The following is a 24,885-nucleotide window of genomic DNA, read 5'->3' on the forward strand; positions in this document are numbered from 1 at the left end:
CCCCTTTAATAACGACGCATTTACAAGATGTTATGTATACAGTAGCCGATAAACAGTTGTCTAGTTACTGTAGTAATGTGATCTCTATGCAAACCATGTTGTCAATGCATTGAAATAACAAATGCAGGGTTGACAAATAACCACAGTCATCCTCTCAGTTATTTCTTAGCAGACCTTTCCAAACACACAGTGGACACCTGCGGAAGGACCAACATTGGAGGGTGATTTGTACTCAATCACCTCAGGTAAACACACCTTCCATATAGACTCACAGGTTAGGTACAGTATATGACCAAACGCTTATGGACACCACTTGGTCTGGGGCTGTTTTTCATGGTTTGGGCTAGGCCCCTTAGTTCCTGAGAAGGCTAGTCTTAATGCTACTGCATACATTCTGGACGATTCTGTGCTTCCCCAACAGTTTGGGGAAGGCCCTTTCCTGTTTCAGCATGACAATGCCCTCGAGCAGATAGCAAGGTCCATATAGAAATGGTTTTGTCGAGAACAGTACTGAAGAACATGACAGACATTCACAACAAACTTCTCAATTTATTCCCATATTTATTGTCCATGGTGAAACAAAAGCAGACGGATAAATTAATTAAATTACAGCCTTTCAGGTGACAACAAATGTTCTAGCTCACCAGTGAATTTATTGCTAGTGATGGACAAGTGTTGCATCGTTGCAGCACTAAACCAATTTACTCATTTGCGCTAGACTCAAACAAGATCATACCTGCAGTAGATCTCATTTGCACTAAACTCAAATAAGATCATCCCTGCAGGTATCAACCAAATTACAAGGACATCATTTATTCAAGTCTCCCTTTGATGCACCCTTAGTCTCGATCTTTTTGTCCATCACCAATATTCATTTGGCTTTGAATTCCCATGTAAAATGGCCAAACATGTAAATATTAATCTGTAGTACCTCAAAATGATCAGGATTCTTTTTTCTAAACAGCAGTTTGTTCTAGGAAACTATGTACATACTGCCAGCAACTGGGCAGGCATTGTGGGGAGCTGCAGAAAACCCATAATGCATCATCCCTTCACACCAGGCCTCCTTTATAAAGCAAAACAAAATACATGGGAAACATTAGTACGGGACAACAAAAATCACCATTTTTGTTCCACAAAAATAGTCTCTTATCATATAATCTGTACAAATGACAAAATATAAAAGAAATCACAACTGGAATTTAAGTAATCATAGAACTGTCTCTCCAACCCCATGTCCTATTGCTATGGATACATTTCAGCTGTCATCAGGAAACGTCTTGCTGAAATCCAGTCATCCGCCGTGTGCTTTCTCAGATGGAAGACTTGAGGTGACAAAGGGGAATCTTGCCGTCAAAAGTCAAGTCAAATCTTGCACAGAAAAAAAATGTTTTCTTTCAATGATTTAAGAAGGTGTGTGGTTGGTTTAAATGCAATATATTGAGTTTGCAATGTAAGATTTGAAAAAAAAAAGTAAAATGACTCGAATAGCTAATTATTTCAGGATAACATTTCTTCTTTAATGAGTTATTCGTTAAAGTTTGTAACACATTATTTATGGAGAGTCTCAAATCCAGCAGAGTTGATTGATAAATCAAGCAAAAACAACATGATGGGCAAAATGAGTGCTCATGAGAAACTAAACAGTCTCATAATGACTGGAGTTAATATTAACCTCCACCTCACAGCTAGGGCAGTGGCAGGAGAGTGGGGCTCCTGTAACCCCCACAGGTTTCAACAGTAAGTCAAATCCATAAGCAACCGAAGACACATGATAGCTCCGCCCATTCTGTTCCGTCACTTGTTTTGGATGGATGCTGAGCGAGCAAATACTGGTGGATGTGACACCCCTGTACCAATACACCTTCTGTACCTGGAAAGTGGTGCAATGTGGGATATGACGGGGCGCGGACAGAGAAATAAAGCACGTTATAATGCAGCTTCCCATCTGGATTACAAGCACCTGGAAGACATTATATACGATAAAGACCTGTGAACTAGAACTTTAACAGAACACTTTAGGCCCCTGGTAATGAGGATGTGATGTCAGAAACTACAAAAGGAACAACTGTTAGTCGAGTTCCTTGAATGCATGGGTAACGTTTAGGAAACCTTAAGGCTCTTTATACATTTTTTGAAAAATCGTTCCTGAAAATAATTACAAATTCACATAACATTAACAGAGAGCCTGACCACAACATGAACTCTGTAGGTCAGAAGAACGTAATGGAAGCGTGACTTGAGGAACACAATTAGTCATTTGTTCTTAAGCCGCATACGCTTGCACATGGAAGCTTGTGACATCACAGCCCTGGAAATGACCAACATAATATCAGTGCAATCACAACCCGTCAGGAGTGGCTGCACTACGAGTCCTTCCGCCATTCCACTGAAGAGCTGTCCCAAGAAGAAAAAATAACAATGGTCTCGCTGGAGAGAATTCTTAATATAGAATATACTGACAAACGCAAAGATGATCAGCATCTTTTAAAAAATCCTGGGACACAGTCATCTGTAAATATTTCAATCTGTAAAAAGGGTTCCAGTGTTCTCAGTGCAAGAGTCAGCAGTTTGTTTTTCTTTTTTTTTTTTTTAAGAATAATAATAATCCATTGATCTGGAACTATAGAAAAATACATGACTGTACAAAAGTAAAAAGATACATTCAGTTTTTGTACGTTTTTGCACTCGATATAAAAAAAAAATAATAAATCATAATTAAAAAGCAGAAGTGGAGGTAAAAGGAGAGGAGGTGAGTGGTGTGCTCGTCCTCAGGAGGGGGGGCAGGATTCGGCATGGCCCCACGTGGTTAGCCTGGAAAAAAAGTCATCCAGGACCTGCTCCGTCAGCTGACTGCTGTTCGCCTGCTCTGGGTAGAGGGTGGGCAGGACGGCCACCAGCAGACTGGTCATGTTCTGCCTCAGAGTCCCCAGCCTGGAGGGAGAGGGGCAAAGACAGAGAAAGGGGAAGAGAAAGAAGAAGTGGAGGAGTGAGACAGAGAGGAGGTCTGTTTTTAGGGAAATACTCTGGAGCACCGAGCAGCTGCACAATTCTAATCTGACACGCAGGCAGCGTTTCTTTCTGCTAGTTTATGGTGGACTGCAGCCACTGTGTAGCGCTGGTACTTTGATATAAGCTACTGCTGTACCCCAAAGTAAGCTAGACGGTATGAAATGATTAAGCTAACACATGGAATAGTCTGAGCTCAGTGAAGAGGTGCCCGCGGCCCTACCTGTGAGACTGATCTGGGGAAACCGGCCGGCTGCCTCCGTTCTGTGACCTCTCCCTGATGCTGTCATCGGTGACCTCCTCTAGGAGATCACCTTCATTACTATGATCGCCAGTTCTGTTCGACACCTCCCCATCAGCACTGGGGTCACCAGCTCTGTTCAATACATCCCCATTGGCACATGAATTGCCAGTTCTGCTCGGTACGTCCCCATCAGAGCAGTCCGACGTCCTTGCATTTGCACCAGGGCTAACAGACCCGTTAGACTCCATTCCCTCAGCCCTGAGGTTGCCAGCCCTGTCTGACTCCGCGTCGAGGTAAGTGTGTTGGTTGGATGTGTCCTCCCCTGTAGGGGGGGTTTCTGTGGTGGTCTCCCCGCTGGGTTTACACTGGGCTCTCAGCTCCTCCAGGGTCCTCTGCAGCTGCTCACACTGAGAGAGGAGGCTGTTCTTCTGCTCTTCCACAGACTCCAGCTGAGAAACAACACACACACACCTTCAGCAGTCTTCACACCTTTCATTCACCCCATCAGTGCCTGTAACCCACCCCCTCAGCACCTTTTACAAACGCCCTCAATATTTCTGCCTTAAAACATAGCTACTTCCTCAGATTGAACGGAAAGATTACTTCATTAACAAAACCATTTACACTTTCCGCACCTGAAACCCCCGGTTGCTAGGAGACAGGAGCTCACCTGGCTCTGGAGCTCGTCCCTCTCCTTGTTGCTCTGGTCCAGGTCTCTGAGGAGAGCGTCCACCTGCAGCGCCAGCTCATCCTCGTCGCTGCCCTTCATCTCCCCCTCCTCTTCCTCCTCTTTTCTGGAGCTCTTGCCTGCCTGTTCCATGGCCTCCTGCTCCTCCAGCTCGCGCTTCAGCTCCTCCACTTCCTGTTTGGCACGCTGGTAGAGTCTGTGCGTCTCCTCCTGCTGCTGCTCCTCCTGTTCGGTCCCCACGGCCTGGTCGCAGAGCTCCTTCTTCACCACGCTGTGGGTGAGCTCCTGCAGGCGCGTCTCCAGGTCCTGCACCTGGCAGGTGAGCTGGTGCACCTGGGCCTTGTACTGGTCTCTCTCCTGGGCCACGGCCTGCATCAGCTCCACCAGCTGGTCCTGCTGCTGCTGTGCCTCCATCAGCAGCCTCTCCTTCGGCTCCACGGCCACCTGTGGCCGCTCCGCCCCCTCCCCGCCCCCACCGCCGTCCATCCCCGCCCCCTCAGCCTGCGGCTCCTCCCCAATTGCAGCAACCTCTTCCACCTCCTGCTCTTCATGCCTGCTCTCCTCATCTGCCTCCCTCTCCACCTTCACCACCACCGCCTCCACCTCCATCTGCACTTCCTCTGTCACTGCCTCTTCTTCCCTCCTCTCTTCTTCCTGTGGGACCTCCCCCTCCTTTTTTCCCTCCTCATTCTCCCCTTCTTTCTTCTTCCTCTTCTCCTCTTCCTCATCCTTCACCTGGTGATTCCTGTCGGTCTGGGTTGTCGCGGAAACCTGCTGCAGCGGCTCAGGGGAAGAGCAGGCGCTGGTTGCCATGGTGGTGGCAGCTGTCTCCACGGCAGCAGGGTTGTCTTTAACTGTGCTGGCAGCAGTGTCTGTCGCTGAGGCTGTGGAGACTGTTGCAACTGTCGAGGCTGTTGCTGTGGTGACAGACTCTGTCGCCGTAGCAGTAGAGGGAGCCGCTGGCGAGGGAGAGGCTGTTGCCGAGGCAGCGGCTCGTGTGGGTACCTCCACGGCGGCGTCGTCGCTGCACTCCATGTGCATCCCCGCGGGGTCCTCGCTCACCCGCCGCTCCGTCTTCACCTTGGCCAGGTCGAAGCTCGGGGCCCCGGGCTTTGGGGTGCTGCTCGCCTCCACGATCAAGATGTCTTCGTCGTCGTCGTCCGGAATGATTACCGGGGACGACGGGCAGGTCTCCACGGAGATGGCGGTCTCTGAAGCGTCCCCGCTGTGGTGCAGGCCGTTCAGCCGGCTCCGCTTGGCCTCGGCGTTGTCGGGGTTCAGCGGTAACGTCCTCTTCATCCTGCAGGTAGCAGTGTCAGTCCCCATACAAACACAAAGAAACACTCTGCCATTCTCTACACTGCATTGGTGCTTATTCTGCACCGCACTTACATGGCAGAAAAAAAGCAGAACTGAATGCCCAGGTTGTAGGCTTAATATAGTAAACTGAAACTGAACTAATCGTTTATCGGGCCACCTTGTATGAGACATCAGCTCTGTGCCTGTGTGGGTCTGTCTAACACTACTAATTCCCCTGAGTTTAATTCCCACATGCCTAGTCCTTTTACAGTTGAATGGGAATGTGTATTCATAAAACAGAATGAAGCAGTATCCAGCTGTGGTGACCTGCGCGCAGCTTTAGAATATTCTGTGTGTTCCAGTGGAGCGGAGCGTACCTGGACGGAGTGGAGAGGGAGCAGACGCTGGAGATGATGGGCATGGTGGAGGAGCTGTGGGTGACGCCTGCAAACACAATCACACACACTCACAAACGCAGCTCTACGCACTCACACACACAAATCTACACACTCAAACACACACCTCTACAAACACAACTCTAAGCACTCACAAAACAGCTCTAAACACTCACAAACAAAGACCTACACACACACGCACGCACTCACGCGCGCATCTCTACAAACACAGATCTATGCACTCACACTCACAAACACAATTCTACTCACTCACACACAAACACAGCTCAATGGTCCTAGATAAAGAGGGTTTACTTCATTACCTGGACATGCTCGGGTGGTGCTGTGAGGTGTGGTGTTGGTCACAGTGCCCCCCAGTGGCCCACGTGCACTGTTGGTGATGGAATGTGGGGTCTGGGCGATGGTCCGTGGCGAGATCCCCTGTAAGTTCTGTGGGAGGGAGGACACAAGGAGATGGACAATGGCACACAAGAGCCTCTTCACCACCAATATGTCTTCAGGGAGTTACACAGGTGCTGTGGCAATGTTAGCCCGTCAGGTGCTGTAGCAATGTTAGCCAATCAGGGGTTGTAGCAATGCTAGCCTGTCAGAGGCTGTAGCAATATTAGCCAATCAGGGGCTGTAGCAATGTTAGCCAATCAGGGGCTGTAGTACTATTAGCCAATCAGGGGCTGTAGCAATGTTAGTCAGTCAGAGGTTGTAGCAATGTTAGGCTGTCAGAGGCTGTAGCAATGTTAGCCAATCAGGGGCTGTAGCAATGTTAGCCTGTCAGAGGCTGTAGCAATGTTAGCCAATCAGAGGCTGTGGCACTGTTATCCAATCAGGGGTTGTAGTAATCTTCCCACGAGAGCTTGACAGGGTCGTGACATCCAACAGGTGAGATGAGTCCGGAAATTCACACCAGGGGTGTGTGCTTCTGTACCGGTGTATGAGGAGCGTGGCGTGTGTGTTTGCGCGCGCATGTGTGCATGCGTGTATTCCTGTACCGACGCATGATGCGTGTGATTTGGAGCAGGAGAGCCGTATCCATGGTTGACGGGCGGCACTCACCGACTGTTTGAGCTGGCGCCTCAGGTCCTCATGCTGCCGCCGCAGCGCCTCATTCTGCTGAGCCAGCGCTGCGATCCTCTGCATCTCCACCTTCTTCTTCGCCTGCTCCATCTGAAACACACACAGCCTGAGCCCACAGCGCCCTCTACAGGCTCCGACTGAAACACATACAGCACCCTCCCCATGCTCCATCTGAAACACAGACAATACCCTCTACAGCCCCATACCTGCTGTCTGTTCCTCTCCTGTTGCATCCTGTTGTATCTCTCCCTGTAAGAATGAGGGAATGTAAGAATGTATTAGGGTATGTAAGAATGCTCTGATATGGAAGGTTAGAGATAAGGGTCAGTACAGAGCTGCAGTCTCACTGTTGTTTGTAGGTTTTCTGGTATGAAGGCTGGTCGTCATCAGAGTCCTCTGGCTCCTCCTCCACATGACAGTTCCTGGGACCAACACATACACACACATAAACACATATTAGTGCGTCCATGTTTAACACGCAGCAGTGAGGTGGTGCAAGGCGCCAGGTGGTGTCAGGGTCTCACCTGAACTGGGGGTCTGGGTTCATGTGACAGAACCACTTTTCCGGAAGCAGGCTGCAGTCGATGCCGTCTGGAAGTTTCCGCCACTTTAAGCAGTTGTCACACTGGACCCAGTTCTGATCTGGACGCTTCCTGCGGGGGGGGGGGGGGGGGGGGGGGGTTAGGGTCAAAAAGGTCAAAGGTCATAGAAACTAAGCTAAAGGTGAAAGTTTGTTATGTAAGAAACTTTAAGTGCTCACATAGTGTCCTCCACTGGTATTGTGCAGTTGGGGTCCTCTCTGTCTCTCTTGTATCGAATCTCATTCCAGTACTCCTCCAATTTAACTCCAAGGTTATTTATGGTTTTCCTGAAAACAGCAATTACACATACATGCTTTCTTATAAAGACACAAAAAAGCAACTTGCAGGATTAAGAAAACAGGTGCTACTACAAGATCTTTTCTTCCCCTGACAGTGGTAGTTCCAGTGCTGAACCACATACTGTAAATTAGTTACAGATAAAGAACAACCCAGACCCCTTCATAAAAGAATAAATGAATCCAGGCCACTCTCAGTGTTAGTGTTAATCCAGCCCTCTTTCTCAGTATTAATCTTAATCCAGCACGTTAGTGTTAAATCAGCACTCTCTCTGTGTTAATGAATCCACAGCACTCTCAGTGTTAGTTAATCCAACACTCTCTCTCAGTGTTGCTGTTAATCCAGCCCTCAGTGCAGGTCACAATCTGAGCTGCTGTTCAGTTCCCTCCCCATGTGTCAATCCTGCGCTACACCCATCTGACATCAGCTGGCTGGATGGGTGAGGTGTGCATTAATTAATACGTGTTCATAAATCATAACTGCTGTGTACATTCCCACAGGAAGCTGTGCTTCCTGTCACAGCTCATCTCAGTGCTTACCTGTACTCATCCGTGTAGTCAAAGTCCTGCTTGTTGTGAGTTGGTTTCAGGAAGTTGCACTCTATGACACCAATCACTCCAACACCCCTGTTATTAGCCTGTGCGGAAACATGAGCGGCAGTTTAAAAACACCTGCAGAGATGAGGGTCTGTCTGTACCCCGACACAAAACACTTCATTAAATATAAAGAGCTACTGCACACAGGGCCACTGAGTCTACACAGTGACATCATGAGATAAGTCATGCTAAAGCGAAGCAAAAACGACTGATGGTACGTGTGACACACGCTTCATGAAGCACAGTCATTCTGACCAGGTAAACACAGGCGATGTGAGTTTATTTATTATTGGTAGGCATTTTGGATCAAATCATATTTGTGTTTTGTGAAATGTTGAGCTGTTATAAAATACATTAAATAATATACAGTAACTTGAGTATATGTACTATAATAATAAATAATACAATAAAATTAAGAGGCAACGGACCTTGCTGATACATACATTAGGCTTGTATTCCAGGAGACTATTTTCTGCAATTATTTTTTTTCAGCTACTTATTCCTCAAATGTTGGTTTGATCATTAATGTCAATCAAAACTGAAATGGTACAGCACTATCCTCCAACACTTCCATGTAAGTCTTTCCACAATTAACTGAAAACCACCTTGTCTCTAGTTTAGCCAACACAGCTGTGCTCTTACTGCTACCATTCCTCCAGGCTTTTTTCTCTCTCTCCTCATTTATGAGCTGCAGGAGCCCAGTCCACCCCTCCGTCCCCACTTCCCCTCTCACCAATTTGCGAAAACCGGGCCTGTCTGATCTGAAACTGACTGACTGCTGTGCATTTTGCCTGGCACTGCGCGTAATGTCACAAGTACAGGTAGCCTGGATGCTCTCTCCCTGTGAGCTTGCAGAGGAGCGGATGGGACCGTTTTCAGCACTGTGTCACTGATATCACAGCACTGTAGCAGAGCAGTCTCACACCGCAGTTATCCCTGTTCCTCAGCACAGAAAGTACTGGCTCTGTTTCGAGGCTAAAGGGAACAGCGGCTAATGCAGCTAGCGAACGTGATGGACATACCACAGCACCCTCTACAGGCTCCATCTAAAGTGATGAACACAAAGAACTATCTGAACCCGTTACGTTTAGCCTCTTTGGTGGGTGCTCGTTTTGAATCCTGGCTATTGCACTGTCAAACTACAGAGTGATTACACAGCCCTTTCACAGGTACATAGAAACATGCACTGTCTATCTGGAGCGCAGAGTATATGTTTAGTGCAGAGTACATTATGAGGAGAATGGAGCCAGTCTAGCAGTATGAACCAACCCCACTACAGCAGAGCCATGAGCTCCATCGGGCCCAGGCGGTCTGCAGGCTCACCTTCAGCTGGCAGCCCACGCGCTCGTAGGCCTTTATCAGCCGGTTTCTGTGGTACATCATGATGCCGTACTGCTCCTTGCTTTTCGTGTTGTAGCCGAAGGTGATGCGGATGCGCTTGTTCTGAGGTGAAGATTAAAACAACATTTCGGAGGCCGGAAGGCAAACTGCACACAGCACCACTGCCAGTGCTGGACTTAAACTGTTTTAAATGAACAAATGAATGACTGGTTAAGTAAATACTCAACACTACTACTTAGAAAGATGAATCAGTCTGCAAATATGTCCACCTAGTTTTGCAAACATACTTCACAATCCAAAAGCAAATTAGTCAAGATAAACAAATATAAACACCCTGAGGGCAGTTCTTCCCAGAGCCAATCAGAGCAGTCGCATTCTTTCATACATAGATACAAATATACATACAGATATACAGTACAGGCCAACGGTATTAGGCCACCTGTAATATTTTAAAGTAAAACCTCAGGTAGAGAAGCATTCAGTTAATATATGCACATTAACTGAATGACAAACCAAAGTAGAAACTTTTTTTTTTTCCAATTTCTACCTAACAATTACACAAAAAAGATGACTTTTACTTGAAAGTAATCTTAGACAAGACTTTCCTTGAAATAGCCTCCATTGGCTTTAATCACAATTTAATTAATTATTGGAAGTTTACTCAATCATTTTGCAAAGTGGGTGGTGGAGAGGGTAATTCAATTGACTGAAATCTTATCTACCTTAAGTTTTTTTTAAAAACTCCAGGCAGGCTAATATCTTTAGCCTGTAGTACAAGCAAAATAGGCAATAGAGTTACAAGAAATATGTCTAAGAAGGAGGAGTTGTACAGGGCCAAGAAAACAGTAAGACAAGAAGGTTATTTCCAGCGATAAATAGCAAAAAAGCTTAAGATTTCCAGGTGCAGTGTTCAGCACAAACTCAGAAGGGTCCAGCTGATAAGCAGCACATCCTTTTAGACCAGCAAATCATAGTTGCTGTTTCACTGTAGCCAGGGGAACTGATTTCTCTCCAGCAGCATTGAGTTCTTCCAGTAGTTGTGGTGCACATTTACAATGGCTTCTTTTTCTAGACACAAGATATTTGTCTACTGCCTCTTGATCATTCTGGTCTTCTCCTGATAACATAACTGCCCATCAGCTGGAACCTTCTGAGTGTGTACTGAACATAAAAAAACTGTTTATACGTTGGTTTTTTATTTAATAAATGCGCATATATAAACTGAATTTTTAAAAAAGACTACAGGTGGCCTAGTACTTTTGCCCTGTACAGTATGAGTATATACACATATATTTGTGTATGTTAGTATAGATATTTTTCAAGTGCATAAGTGAAAGTGAATGTTTTGCGCTTTTTGAGAGCGTTCAGCCATATGAGTACTGCTCTATACGAGTGCACTATGTAATGGACATGCTATTCAAGTGCGTTGGGCTCATATACTGTATGCTTATCATACTGTGCTACATGCTGTACCATATTGTACTAAACATGGCTGAAGAAGAAGCATACCAGGAAGATGGGTCTGTAATGGTCCTTGGCAATGAAGGCCAGGCTCTTGGAAATCAGCTGGGTCTTCACTTTTTGCCCTCTGATCACAATCTGCATCCTGGGCTTCAAGTACAGAATGCTGCAGTAGGCCTGAGAAGCAGAACAGGATGAGAATGCACAATTATAGCACCACACTACCACAGAGCTGCTGCTTATACTAGCCCAATTACAGCATCACACTACCAGAGTCTCTGCTTACACTAGCCCAATTACAACATCACACTACCACAGAGTCTCTGCTTATACTAGCCCAATTACAACATCACACTACCACTGAGTCTCTGCTTATACTAGCCCAATTACAACATCACACTACCACAGAGACTCGGCTTATAGTAGCCCAATTACAACATCACACTACCACAGAGACTCGGCTTATACTAGCCCAATTACAACATCACACTACCACTGAGTCTCTGCTTATACTAGCCCAATTACAACATCACACTACCACAGAGACTCGGCTTATAGTAGCCCAATTACAACATCACACTACCACAGAGACTCGGCTTATACTAGGCCAATTACAACATCACAGTACCACAGGGTCTGTGCTGCACCTGGAAAACTGCACACCATTACAGATCCCCCCCCCCCCCCCAAAAGTGCCCCCAGGTCTACGCACGCGCAGGGAGTAGTCGCTCTCCGGGACGGACTGGTTGGGACGGTCCTGGCGCTTGTACTTCTCGCTTGTGCTCTCGAACACATCGGCCGGGATCTGGATGTCGTACCTGTTCACGTTGAAATCAAACTCCGGCTGACCCGTCGACATCCTGCACCGAACGGGAGTCCGTCAGCCATTTCAGAGAGATGCGACAGCTCAAGCCTACTCTACGCAGTAACTGTACCGTTTCTGATGCGCTGTCCAACCCAACAGCAGCCTTTCTGCATGAAACTCTACAACCGTAATGATGGAAATAAGAGACATTAAAGAGAATGAACCTGCTGCGCTTGGCGAATGGACCAGTGAGGCTCACCTGCGCAGGTTCCAGATGATGATGCGGGTCCCGCTGGAGCCGGTGGAGCAGGTGGCGTTGATGGCGCGCAGCTCGGAGAAGAGCTCCGCCTCCGTCTTAAACAGCGAGTACCTGAGGATGTCCTGCAGGCTGGCCGCGTGCTCCGACAGAGCCCTGAGTGAGGTCACAGGTCAAGGAAGGACGCGGGGACAGAACTGCCGGAGGCCATCACTGTTTTAACAGACCCAGAACCCCTCTGACTGCAGACTATATGAGAAGCTTGTGGCTCACAGGAAACATATTGGGGGCTTTCCGAATGACGTCACCCTAAAGCTGGGCGTAAACTCCTTAAAAAGGGGAACTCAGCCAAAATCGAACCACAGCCAAACAGTTCCTTTAGTTTATTTAGCGAAGCAAAAAAAGTAGGGACAGCAGGGACGTGCACACTGCGGCAACCAACGTCAATGCAGAGTTTTGCTTTCTCCACAAACGCATCATTTTACATAATTTAGTTTGTACAAACTAGCCAAAGTATTCTCCCAGCTTAAAACATCAGCAGTAGAGACGGGACAATGTTAATTAAAACTCATCGCAGTCGAACCCCCCACCCGTCCTGTCTGGCTCAGTAAGGATATACTGGTTGTGCCCAACGCGGGCGAAGGTGACGATGGGAACCACTATGTGATTGGCCCGGACGGCCTCCAGGTAGGTCTGGGACAGCAGCCCCACGCACATGGTGTCCCGCGTCTTAGAGAAAACGATGGCGTCCTTCCCCAGACGCATGGAGCCCGATTTGAACCCGTTTCCATAGAGGCCCACGGGTACGTGGCCATTAATGGCCTGCTTATCGCTGAAGCCAAAACTGAGGGAGAGAGAGAGGAGGAGGAACCATTAATACATCACACTTAGGGTGAGGGAGAGGAGGGGGACCCATTAGAACGTCACACTGAAGGAGAGAGAGGAGGGGAAACCATCACCAGTCTAAGTTCAGAAGATCATGTTATCTCCTGGTTTACTGACCTCAGCATCTTGTGCATCTTGTCGTAGTTCATCCCAGCTCCATTGTCCATGAACGTCAGGCAGTCCAAGCCTTTTATCCGAGTCTTGTCGATCCAAAACTGTTTGGCACTGACATCTGGATCGTACGCATTGTCTGTGACGAGAGAGAGCAGAAGAGGCACTGACACGGACAGCACTGGGCGTGGCCAAAAAGGCAGACCGTTACCACGTGTGGTAAACAAGCCTGCCAAAGGTTAGGGATTCAAGCAACTCCAGATAAACACTTGTGACTGCGAGTGTGGAACAGGACTCTACATACACACACACTCGTGTCTGTGACGGTGGAACAGAAGGACTCTACACACACACTTGTGTCTGTGACGGTGGAACAGAAGGACTCTACACACACACTCGTGTCTGTGAGGGTGGAACAGAAGGACTCTACACACACACTCGTGTCTGTGAGTGTGGAACAGAAGGACTCACCGATGAGCTCTGCGATGGCGCTGAAAGGCCAGGTGTGGCTGGTGGAGTTGGTGTGTAAGAACTTTGGGCTGAGCTGCAGGGTAGATGGAAAGAGAGAAATAAAATAAAATGTAAAAACAGAAATCAGATGTATCAGTTTCCGTTTCCTTTTAACAATGTTGCCCTTATGCTAGCAGAGGTGCTGCCATGTGACACAAAAACATACCCACCCCTGCCCAACACTGACAGATATGGTAATTAATCAGGAATTAGGTCAACAGTCCCACTGAGATGATCCTGGTAAATGAGAATGGCAGGATTAATCTATAAACTTAAAAAAAATCACAAAATCTATCCCTATGTGCCACTTTAAAGTGCTATTTTTTTATAATAAACTTCATCTGTTCTCTTACCTTCCCACTAATATTTAGTAGTCATTGTGTTAAACCCTCTACCATGAAACCTGCAAACCTATAATCCAAAACCCGACAGGCCATATTCTGCTCCTGCTGTCCTGGCCTTGTCCCCAGCAGCATCAAGCCCCAGGGCTATAGACCCCCCCCCCATCCATCCCAGGGGTAGAGCCCCCTCCCTTCTGCATGGGGTCCTTACAAACAAACACACACACACACACCCACCCACAGCCACTACCACAGCCAAAGCCAGCCTTCTGCCATTCTCATTACACCCCATCTGTCCTGATATACAAAGAACCTATTTTCTTATCCAGTCTAGTTCTGGACTGTTGTTTTACAAAGAGCTTACATCTCTCAATTCTTAGAAGACTCCACATATTTTGACCTGAAAACTAATAATTTTGCCCAGCTTATTGTCAGACATGAAATTCACCATTTGGCCGTTCTCAGCCACAGGAAGCTTCAAAGTGCTCAGGCAGCATAGCCTGAAAATACGACAGAAAAGGAACGGTGAGGATAGCCATCTGAGGTGTGAATGTGTGTGTCTGTGCGTGAGTGTGGGTCTGTAGGTGTGTGTGTGTGTGTGTGTGAGTGTGGGTCTGTAGGTGTGTGTGTGTGTGTGTGTGAGAGAATTTCTTAATAAATTTCTTCATTTTAATCTGGTTTCAAGTACATTTTGGTAAAGGTTGATTCAAGAGTTTGCTCTGCCAATCGGCAAATTCAGTGATTTAAATGATAATTGATATATTTGATAATAATTACCAAATTAAATCAGACAAATTTATTTTGCATGTTGATAAGTGAGGTGTTTTAACTGTTGACGCATGTGTGTCCAGTATGTCAAACAAGGGTGTTAGTAGTTAAAACTGCTCACTTTCCTGAGAGTATAATAATTATTAGACTATTGTTTGGGTATGAGGTGTCCGGCCACCCAACTACACTGTGGGCAGATACAGACAAAATGGCCATTGTAATAAGAAACCCAGTCCAGAACCCGTGTCCAAAAACGGACCACACAGAGAACCAGAATAAGCGAGCCACTGACTCTGTCTCTTCTGCACATGGGTGACTGGACCATACCCCAGATCTTTTTAGGAGCCAAAAAATTACAGAATTATTTAAACTGGAAGAACCTTATGGATGAGTCAACTGTATTCCAAATCACATTAAACCCTTGATACCATGGAACTGGAACTATCTTGTATGGAGTGGCTATCATGTTTTCATTTTGTGAATAAAAGCCATGGATAGACTTCTGAATCCATACCACTACCTTATCAACTGGGTAGGATGTTTTGATTTGTGGCAGCAGATGAGATCCTGGTACTTTCGTTTTGGTTTTTACTTTTCCATTTTTGTGGTAAGGCTACAACATGCCTGAAATTTTTTATAAAGCATTGACATTTCCCATAAATATCTATAAACAGTGAAATATTAAAAAAACTATTCCTTATTCACAGTATCATTTATTTATTTATTTTAATGACATTTTCAAACCTGTTTTTTTTCCGGGAAAAAAAGGTCCCATCTATGAGTGTTAAAGTCCAACAAAATGATTTGTTGTAATATTTATAAAATTAGTTTAAAAAGATGAACACAAACACATTAAAGAGTACATATACGCTAATCAAAGAGAATGGGGGGGGGGCAGAGGAAAGGGGAAAAACCCCTCTGTGAGGGCATTCCGTTTCTGAACCAGGGAAACTTTAACTGAATCAAGGCCTACAGATTTAAGATTCACAATGCCAGATTCATATTCAAAGAATATGACAGAAATACATTCATATCATCTCATCAGGTTTTCCATTCCATATAAATGCGAATATATTCTGCACACAAAGAATTACTTCCCTGGAGTCTCTGGAGATAATAAGGTCATAAATAAATAGGTAAACTGGGATGCAGCTAGAGAGATGATCACGGCGATCTTACCATAAATTGTCAAATGTTTTACTTCTATTGCTGGAAATTGTTTTTTCATTTCAATACATTTTGCACTGAAGTTCATTGCAGAAGGCTCATTCATAGTGCTGTGGATGTCCAAATCCATCTGTCCATTTTATTAGCAGACAGTTTTGTAAAATAGATGCTGCATCATTCAGAGACTCAATTCTTGGTATTGTACATTTGCCATATTTTGGCTTCAGACCAGATAAATTTTTAAAATGGTCTAGGTCTTGGGTAAAACTTTTCAGGAATGAAATTTTGGTGCTTTATGTTGGATCCCATTAGGGGGTGGCACAGCTAGTGACTAGGCTGCCATGCAGTCCATTCTGGCAGGGAACCGTGGTTAGCAACCCATCATTCTCTTTCATTTCAGACTGGACTGCCAGGGGGGCTAGGAACGTATACTTAAGCCCCTCATGGGACAGTGCCCTAACAGCAATGTTATTATGATGGGGGTGTAGAGCATTGAATAAATCCTCTTAACTCTGCAAGGGCCATAGCAAAAAACTCAGTGCGCTGCCTGGTTGAGCACAACAGCCATGACTGTATCAAGCAATAACAAGCAGCTGGCAGGATATTAAGAGAAATCCTATTTCCGGGCTGTGCTAAATACTGACTGAGCCACAGAGATTGGCCAAGTTGCAGCATCAAGAGAACAGACACTAACGAAGGTGCGTGGTGACGCCCATGTAACTGCGGCCCCCATACCCAGCACAGATGCCCCCTACAGGGCTCATGAGGCATGGGTAAGTCTAGGCCAATTCAACACACTTTTGGACCGCATCATCTCAGATTTTAATGAGACTTGGCATGCTTATTTGGTCTTACATGAAACCCCAAGAACCAAAAGTATACTTTTCTCAGATCCTAATTAAGGGAGATATGGGCTAACAAAGATTGGGCAAATCAGCACAACTCCATGACTTTGACTTGCCATCTCTACATAACTAGGCTATATGTCATAGAGAAATTGTTCCTATATCATTTTAAAGGCCAGCTCTATTTTTTAAATATATAATATGTTCCTCCAAAAATTGAAGGCATCAGAGTTGTGTGAGTGATAGTATTGAAAAGCTGATCTGCAAAAAAACCCATATTTCAAAATGGATAAGATTTTCATCAATTTTAGGTTATGATGTCATCAACGCCTCCAGAAAATGTAGTCTTGGGTTTTTGAGTTGTTGCTGGGATATCATTACTTATCATGAGAGTCATGACACACAGCTGGGTACAGGCTCTGATCGATCAGATTTGTGGGAGCTACCGTGAGGAGCCATTCAGCACGGCCCTCAGTTCGGAGACCCAAGGATGCTGAAGGCATCTGGGGGCTGCACGGAGAACAACTGCCCTCTCCTGGTTAATTCTTGAGCAATGCCAAGTCAAGGCACAGTGCAGGCCTCGAGGGTAATGGTGGCTAAGGGCATCCAGAATTCCAAACCCAATGGAGCTTCCTCTTTCAGTGTTTCCCCTACACAGGGGCAGCAGCACTGCAGTGCCTCTGCTGAACTTCTGGCAGCTCCCGCTAGAATTTTGTTCTCAGCAATGCTTAGAGGCAAATGGGTCCATTGGCTCAGAAAAACTTTGTTGAAACAAACAAGTAAAGATGTGGCTTATATTATCACGCAGAACATTTTTTTCTTCCTCCACATAACTATCAGCAGAATATTCATCTTTTGCCATATTCGTATTCACATTCAGACATGAAACTTGCAAAAATAATGGTGCTCATTTTACATTTTAAATGAAATTGTAATATGCAATATCTTCAAGCGTTGCCAGTTCTTCCGGGGAGTGCTATGGGATGACTGGCTTTATGCTACGCGTGAACAAGATGCTGGCACGAACACTGTTGAATCAGCTAGGGTACGAATCAGCCACAGTAAAGTTCCAAGAATCAGCTGTGTGTGCGCAGGCGTGTCTGTGTGTGCACACGCAACACTGAGCTGCGTGGTAAACCTGAGATCCCTCGCAAAACCCCATTTGCCAGTGCAGGGGCAATTCCTCTGGGAAACACTGTCTTCTTTTACAGAAAACCACAGGGGGGCAGCGTGTTGACGCCTCAGATGTGACATGTCTGCATTGCGCCTGGCCAAGCTGAGCCCCAATCTGCCAGACCACCTGGGGGTGGAGACACCACCGTGGGGGGATGGGGACCATCTCAAGACAGGATCTCTTCTCCACTGCTGAGGATCCCTGGGAGATGGATGGCCTGAAGGGAGGCCGGGCGATCGTGTGCCCACAGCAGGAGCTGTCTCTCTGCTGTGTGTATCCCTGGGGACCTGAGCCCACCCTGGTGACTAGCATGACGCCACCACGGCATCCCTTTCCACCAACACTGCAAAGAAGTGGTGCAGGGCTAGAAAAACTACTACCATTTCATGGTGATCGATGCTGCTATGGCTGCATGCAAGGATACATCCATTCCAAACAGCAGAACAGCCTTTGGAGGCACGAACTCTTACAACTCCCATGTTCAAATGGGTCCCATGGGGACTTGCACCGAAAGAGCGTGGGGTGGGGATGGGGGGTTGTGTAAATGCAGGGGACAGCCACGGTGTATGAGAATTTGTGCATACACACCAGTGATGGAGGTGCACTGCCAGGTTGGGCTGGGTAAGCAGTGAGAGGCAGAGTCAGGAGGTAATAATAACTATTACCATCTGTGCCTAAAATAAAGGGCACAAAAAACTTGGTTGAAGTGAGCAAGGATGTTGTCTCTGGAATTGAGCAGGATGCAGCCAAACATATAGGACTGGCATCCTATAACTGTGTGAAGGTAAGGACCTGAGAGAGAGAGATCATGGTCAATGGGCTGGACCAGTACAAAAAAGCTCCACGTGCCTCTTCTGTGATCGCATCCTTTGCATACTGAGGCCCAAGGCACATCACACAAAGAAGGTGTTAATCCTCTGGATGTAGCTGGTGTGACAGTTGGCATGGGTGCTAATTCATTTGGATTCTTTTTTTTAAGTGCACAGTGCACAATTACAGTTCAGTATATTAAGAACAAGGAGATGCAGAGGGAACAGCTCTGTAGCGAACAGACATTTAGCATTTAGCCTACCTGTAGCTAATGTACTGGGAAGCAGAGAGAATTTGTTCAGCTAATGTAGCATTCCCACTCACTGATGCTGCACTCAGTGAAAGAAAGTGATGTTAGTCACTTTTAATAGCTCAGACTAGAATATGGGGCAAATTGGGGCATATTGCAAATTTGACAGACAGCTGTCTAGCCAATCCAGCATGCAGCATGTGTTATCCCAGCCCACTAGCAGTCAATTCCAAAATGAAAATAGATGTACATGCAGTGATACACTGAGACCTTCGTATTTAACTCTGAATAAGTAATCCCTTTCATATTGATATTTGTTCTTAACACAACAATTGAAATGGCTATAAGAAATAAAGTGATTAAGGACATTCATGTTTTTTGAGGCAAACTGAGGTTTGCCTCAAATGGCCAGTGGAAAGAGAATGAAATTATGCCGCGTATGAATAATCTGGTAATTACTCCAGTTTTAATGCACATGATGCAGTTGAACTTGAAACAGCAAATACTGTGCAGCGGTCGTGTTAATGTATAATTCTGCATTTTTTATTATTTTTTAGGTCTTATTAAGATTGCAATGGCCGATGACCCAGACTTGAACCACACAGCATAATTAGGCCTACTTGTTTCATTGAGCCAATCATCTGCGGTGTCTGACATTTGCGCAGTTTATACATCATAATATTTACACAGCCGTTGGTAGTATTGCAAGATTCAAAGAGAAAGCACTTAATTTGAATGAAAATTTTAAAACGAGATGCCACGCTCTAGATAGCTTTAAGATAATGCATTTAATTTGTTTTCTGTGTGTGTCATATTTGTATTGTAGCCAAATAAAACAAATGGGACAGCAAAAAAAGTTTCTATGTGCAGTAAAAAAGAAGGCTAGTAGTAGCCTACTATAGGGTTGTACTCTGTATACAGAAGTGCATTCCCAATTAGGCCTAATTTGTGATAGGTTACCTCCTCTGCAACAAGTCGTCAAAGGTAAGCTATAAGTATATAGCTATATTTTCCATGCCCGGTGTGCCCAAAAATTGTTGGCTTTTTAAAGTAGTATAGATTATGATTTTCTATCTGTGGGAGGGAATGCTATATTGTAGGATGCTTGATGGTATGGGCTTGTTTACTGGTCTTGTTTTTCCCTCGACTTTGTTGTGTAGCCTACATTTCAGCCGTCCAATCTAAATTAAGTTATTTCCCCTCAATTAGGGCTAACAAGCAGTACCCGTCGGGAAAGGGTGTTGCATTGTTGGTTTGGGTTTGTGAAGCCTTAGTCCTTCTGCAATATTGATTCAAAAAAGAAAAACACATTTACATAATTGTGTAATAATAGGATGACAACTGCTGATAGGAGTATAGTAGTGTCAGAGGAACAGCTCCAAGAAGCACTAGAGCAGGGCAAAGCGTGTGCGTAAAATGTATTCAGAAAAAACCTACCTAGTCGGCCTACCCACTTTTTCACTGGCCTGCCCAAAAATGTATTTCTGCCTACACCACTGTAGCTTCTGAAACATGAGTAAATAAAACATAAAGCGCTCCTATGGTTTTGAATTATTAGTCTGTTGCGGCAAAAATTTGTTTTGATCAGAACGCCCAAACCTTGGCTTATTTCATCCCACTTCTGTAACAAGTCTCATAATAAAACTATGAACGGTATACATGTATTGTGCCATTATTGTGAATTGGCATGTTATGGCAAAGATAGTTATTTTTATCAGAACGCAAGTGAATGAGTGTAAAACGCAGATCATCACAGCTTGGGTGATTTCACATCAGATCAACACAGTCATTCACACCTGAGTGACATGCTGTCAGAGCAATCTGCAAATCAGCAGGAACAGTGTTCAGCAGGAATTCATCACAGCAGACGGCTGTCCTGCCAAAGCTGCAGAGCACTAAACCGACGTCATCTTTTTACAAACGTGACTGCTCCATGCAAACACACACAACCAAAAAACAAAACAAAAAAAAACTTTGCAATTACTTCCAAAATATCTTGGTGTTCATAAACTGAGGGAAGAGCCAAACCATTCCCTGTTCCTCCACACACTACCCTCCCCCTTCACACCTACCTACTTCCTTTGACATTACTGCTGCACTCTCGAAAGCACCCTACTCCATTAAAACTGACCCCAGAGAAGCACTCAGCATGCAAAGCAAAGCAAAGTCATGTGACAGACATCCCATTACAACTGGTCTTTCTGCCAACCCCACTATTCAGTTCAGGACCAGCTAAGGTATTGGGATGGAGACAGAAGCTGCAATGACACTTAATAACTGGGGGCCGCCATGCGGTTACATGAGAGGAACTGTTTAGCTAAGTAATGGCACTGTCACAGTATTTTGCTACATGAAGTGTGTTTTAAAACAATCTTTTACTACTTCATTCATTCTGATGACTGGATGCTAGCCTAAGAATGCTGCTGTATACTGAGTCTCATTTTGACTGTGAGCATACAACAGACTGGTATATTAGCCAGCTAAATTTGGACTTCTTTTGGTTTATTTTATTTAACCCAGGAAGTTCCCTCAGATAAAAACAAAAATTAAAGAGACCGATGGCCAACAGCATACACCGTGTCCCCAAAACCTGCATTAAGAAACACGGCACTGCCCCAAAGGCTGCAATCAGTTTCCGGATTATAAAGGTGCATTCAAGTGTAGTGGTACCCCACCTCCCCCCATCAATATCCCAGACCCTGAACTGAACAGAGTCAGATCATGCTCTGAATCCTTTGCCTTGAGTATCTAAGGACACCTTCCTGGCAGGGGATCCACCTCGTTTTTGAAGCTGAAAATTGAGTAAGAATTAATAACTTTAAGATCACATGTGATTAGAACTCTCTTAACCTAACATTATAAACGCTTATATAACAATCAAGACTGGAGTTCAAGACCGAATTTTGGGGTGGAAAAAACATTCCAAAATACCTACTCTTCAAAGAATTAAATACATTTCTACGCAGCTAGGTAGGTGCTAACATACTGTGAGAGTATGTGCTAGCTGAAGCAAAATCGGGATATATTAGCATCATTTGAGGTGACACAGTTTCAGCCTCTCATACATGGGATGGATGTTAGGGAAGTAGGGCGAGCCCGTGCATGAGTCTGTAGTCAAGTTAGCAAGCCAGTTTCCACCCAGTGAAAAGCAAATACATAATGATATCATAGCATGAATGTGACAGGCTAACTATCAGTTTTTTCGGTGCATCTGAAAAAAAACATAACAAACCAATAACTATAGCTAACGTTACGAAGGACTACCTACCGGACGAGTGTTTGGTGACTAAAATTCACGTCACCGAACACCACCACAGCAAGACACAGGAGATCGTAAGTCAGCAACCGAGATAGTTAGCTTGAAATAGAGCTTATCGTCGCTTTAACCCCATGTCACGCTAGCTAACAAGTGAGCTAACTTGTAAGACTTTGAACAGTGATGATCAGTTAGGGTTTGCGACCACAACATCAAGCTGGCTAGCTCGCAACATAATCAGCAAACAAGACATCATATGAAACCGTCCAGTGGCTCATCATTGCTACTAGGGGTAGCTAAGAACGTAGGTCGCTCGCTAGTCAGGAAAGCTCGTCAGTCGTGTCCACTGTACACAAATCCTATCGTCTTACTGCAGTGTGACACAGTAAATGAGTAATTTAGAACACCTGTAAAAAAATTAATAAGCGACACGAAATCCAGCGGATTCGTTTAAAGTCGAATTTTTCTTTCTCTTACCGCACTCAGGGGTATCCCTCTATCTGTTTGTGCCGCCATTTTCTCCGACGCGTAGAGGGAGGTTCTCGAAGACTATGGGGGAAGCCCAGAGTGCGCACGCGTACTACAATATTCTGCATAAATCCCACCCATTTTCCAGCCCCTTTCGGCATGTCAACACTGTACACGTTTTATTTTGACAAAAGAACCCAAACTTTCTGTAGAAACATTTTTTTAGTTAAATGGACCGTTTGAAAAAATGTTGCATGTGATATTTTGGTTTATTATAGATAATATTTACAAAAATATAGCTGAAATGTGGAATGAAACATACTGAGTTGCTGTCCTCAATCCCCTCCTTTGTCATAGCTCAGATATGCAGTACTTCAAATTTTCCAGTTAGAAGTATATTTGAAAGTATAGTATGCACATTTTTACAAGAAATATGAACTGCTTAATTGTCTTCATTACAGCTGCAAATTATTGATTACTGGTTAATCAAATTAATTTCCTGTACTGAGTGCATGCTTTTGGACAAGAAATATTGCACTAGTCTACTGCACTTTACAAAATTACCCCTAAAGGTTGTAGATGCCATATGTGATTTTTTCAGCTGCACTTGCCTACGAAACTCCAAGTATGGCTAATTTATGAAAAATCTTTCTGAGAGTTTAAAGTAAAAATGAGAGAAGTGAGACAGGTTGATAAGTGCACATCTGTTGAGAGGGTTTTTTCAGTATAGGGATTGCACAGGCCAACATATGAGGAGCAGGAACCATATCGGTTGAAAGAGAGCAGTTGATGAGAGGGGAGATTAAAGGAATGATGTCCCTGGAAATTGACTGAATAAAGGAGGATGGAAAGGAGGAGGGTCAAGACAACAGGTAATAAGGCATTGGGCTGAGAAGGAGTATAGGAATGTGGCAGGGTTAGCAGGTGGAGAGACAGGTAGGGCAGGGGGTGATGAGCCAGAGAAAAAATGGCTCTGACCTTGAGGGGGTGAATATGGAGGACAGTTTGCTGGGTTATAATTAGCAGAGTAGCTTCTACAGTCAAAGAAGGCAGACTTTGCAGAGGCAAGCATAGAAGAGTAAGAGACCAGGAGGGTGTGGAAGTTTGAGAGTTTGTACAAGGATCTGGTTTTCCTCCATTTAATTTCTGTCACTTGAAGCTTGGCTCATTGGCACAATCTTGTGTGTATGCAGTCAGTTAGCCAGGGACTAGGAGGCCACAGGCAAGCTGGCTTGGTGGAGATAGAACAGTTACATTGACAGCATGAAATTCAAAAGACAGCAGAGACAAAGAGAAAAGGGATATGACACAAAAGGTCCATGTGGGTGCCCCTGCCAAAACTCATGGGTCTGAAGGTGTGGGAATTCATGTAGGCTGAGGAGACTGCAGCTGGACTGGCTGTGTCATCTGGTGTGATCCATGTATTGGACAGGGCTAAGAAGTGGAGGGAAAGCCAGGAGGCCTGGGCTGAGATGAAGTCTGTCTACTGGACTGCTACCTGGCAGTACCAGATGCTACCTTCAATCACAAGATTCAGAGCATAGGATGTGGGTGGATGGACCCGGTTGGAGAGGTTGTGACTTGCGAGGTGGTGATACCCTCATTCGGTGAGTGGAGAGAAGGATAGGGATAAGAATACAACCAATAGTGTGCGCGGCTACGTGTAGAATGTTGAGGGAATATATTGATCTAATATATTCCTTTACATAGCATTTTTTAGGCCAGGCATTTTATTCTGATCAAGTGTCAGGCCTGGCCTGAGAATCTCTTCTCACTCAAGGGCATACGTCACTGGTGGGTAAAAACAGATGCCTTTTAAAAAAAAAAAAAGTCTCAGATTAAATATTAGATCAAGCTATCCCTCGTTCGTCGGTGGAGATGTGGGAACCGTTTGCCTGCTGGAAAAAGCCTGTTTTGGGTGAGTTTTGAATTTTGGTGAAATCGGGGGATGTCTGATTAAAAAGTGCTGTCAATCATGTAATTGTTTGTGTACACTATAAGAAGCACCTGAGCGCGTGCTGGATGCCTGAGCAAGTATCTGTTGATGCCTGACCCTGCATGGGTTATCTGTTTTAGAAGCACCTGAGCGCGTGCTAAATGCCTGAATCAAGCATTTGTTTGTCTGACACCTGAGGGAGGAGAAAAAAATAAAATAAAAGGGCCATCATCAGGGGAGGATAACATTACATTACGTTAGTAGTCCAGGATCCTGTGAGCCTTAATGGGGAGTGTAGCT

At 45.2% G+C, this 24,885-nt stretch overlaps 1 protein-coding gene across 1 annotated transcript; it reads right to left on the reverse strand.

Annotated features, from left to right (window-relative positions):
- Window positions 1-529: 529 nt before the first annotated feature.
- On the reverse strand, window positions 530-22,720 carry morc3a (MORC family CW-type zinc finger 3a). Its single transcript, XM_035394148.1, has 19 exons — window positions 22,659-22,720; window positions 13,532-13,604; window positions 13,067-13,199; window positions 12,682-12,908; window positions 12,068-12,224; window positions 11,716-11,863; window positions 11,052-11,180; window positions 9,525-9,644; window positions 8,145-8,242; window positions 7,488-7,595; window positions 7,252-7,380; window positions 7,075-7,149; window positions 6,934-6,976; window positions 6,707-6,817; window positions 5,959-6,085; window positions 5,618-5,684; window positions 3,924-5,241; window positions 3,233-3,702; window positions 530-2,934 (listed from the first exon to the last, which is right to left on the reverse strand). The coding sequence occupies exons 1-19, from the start codon at window positions 22,695-22,697 to the stop codon at window positions 2,772-2,774; spliced, it is 3,735 nt and encodes a 1,244-aa protein (XP_035250039.1). The 5' UTR covers window positions 22,698-22,720; the 3' UTR covers window positions 530-2,771.
- Between the last annotated feature and the right edge of the window lie 2,165 nt (window positions 22,721-24,885).

This window comes from Anguilla anguilla, chromosome 15 (assembly GCF_013347855.1).
Source record: "Anguilla anguilla isolate fAngAng1 chromosome 15, fAngAng1.pri, whole genome shotgun sequence".
Lineage (NCBI taxonomy): Eukaryota > Metazoa > Chordata > Actinopteri > Anguilliformes > Anguillidae > Anguilla > Anguilla anguilla.

What these genes read in the sequence shown, in the direction of transcription:
- morc3a (XM_035394148.1), bottom strand. Translation starts at nt 22,697, where the DNA reads ATGGCGGCACAAACAGATAGAGGGATACCCCTGAGTGCG. An exon ending in GCGTGGGCTGCCAGCTGAAG is followed by an intron (nt 8,243 to 9,524) that starts GTGAGCCTGCAG and finishes GTTTCCGCACAG; the next exon opens with GCTAATAACAGGGGTGTTGG. An exon ending in GGGACGAGCTCCAGAGCCAG is followed by an intron (nt 3,703 to 3,923) that starts GTGAGCTCCTGT and finishes GTTGTTTCTCAG; the next exon opens with CTGGAGTCTGTGGAAGAGCA.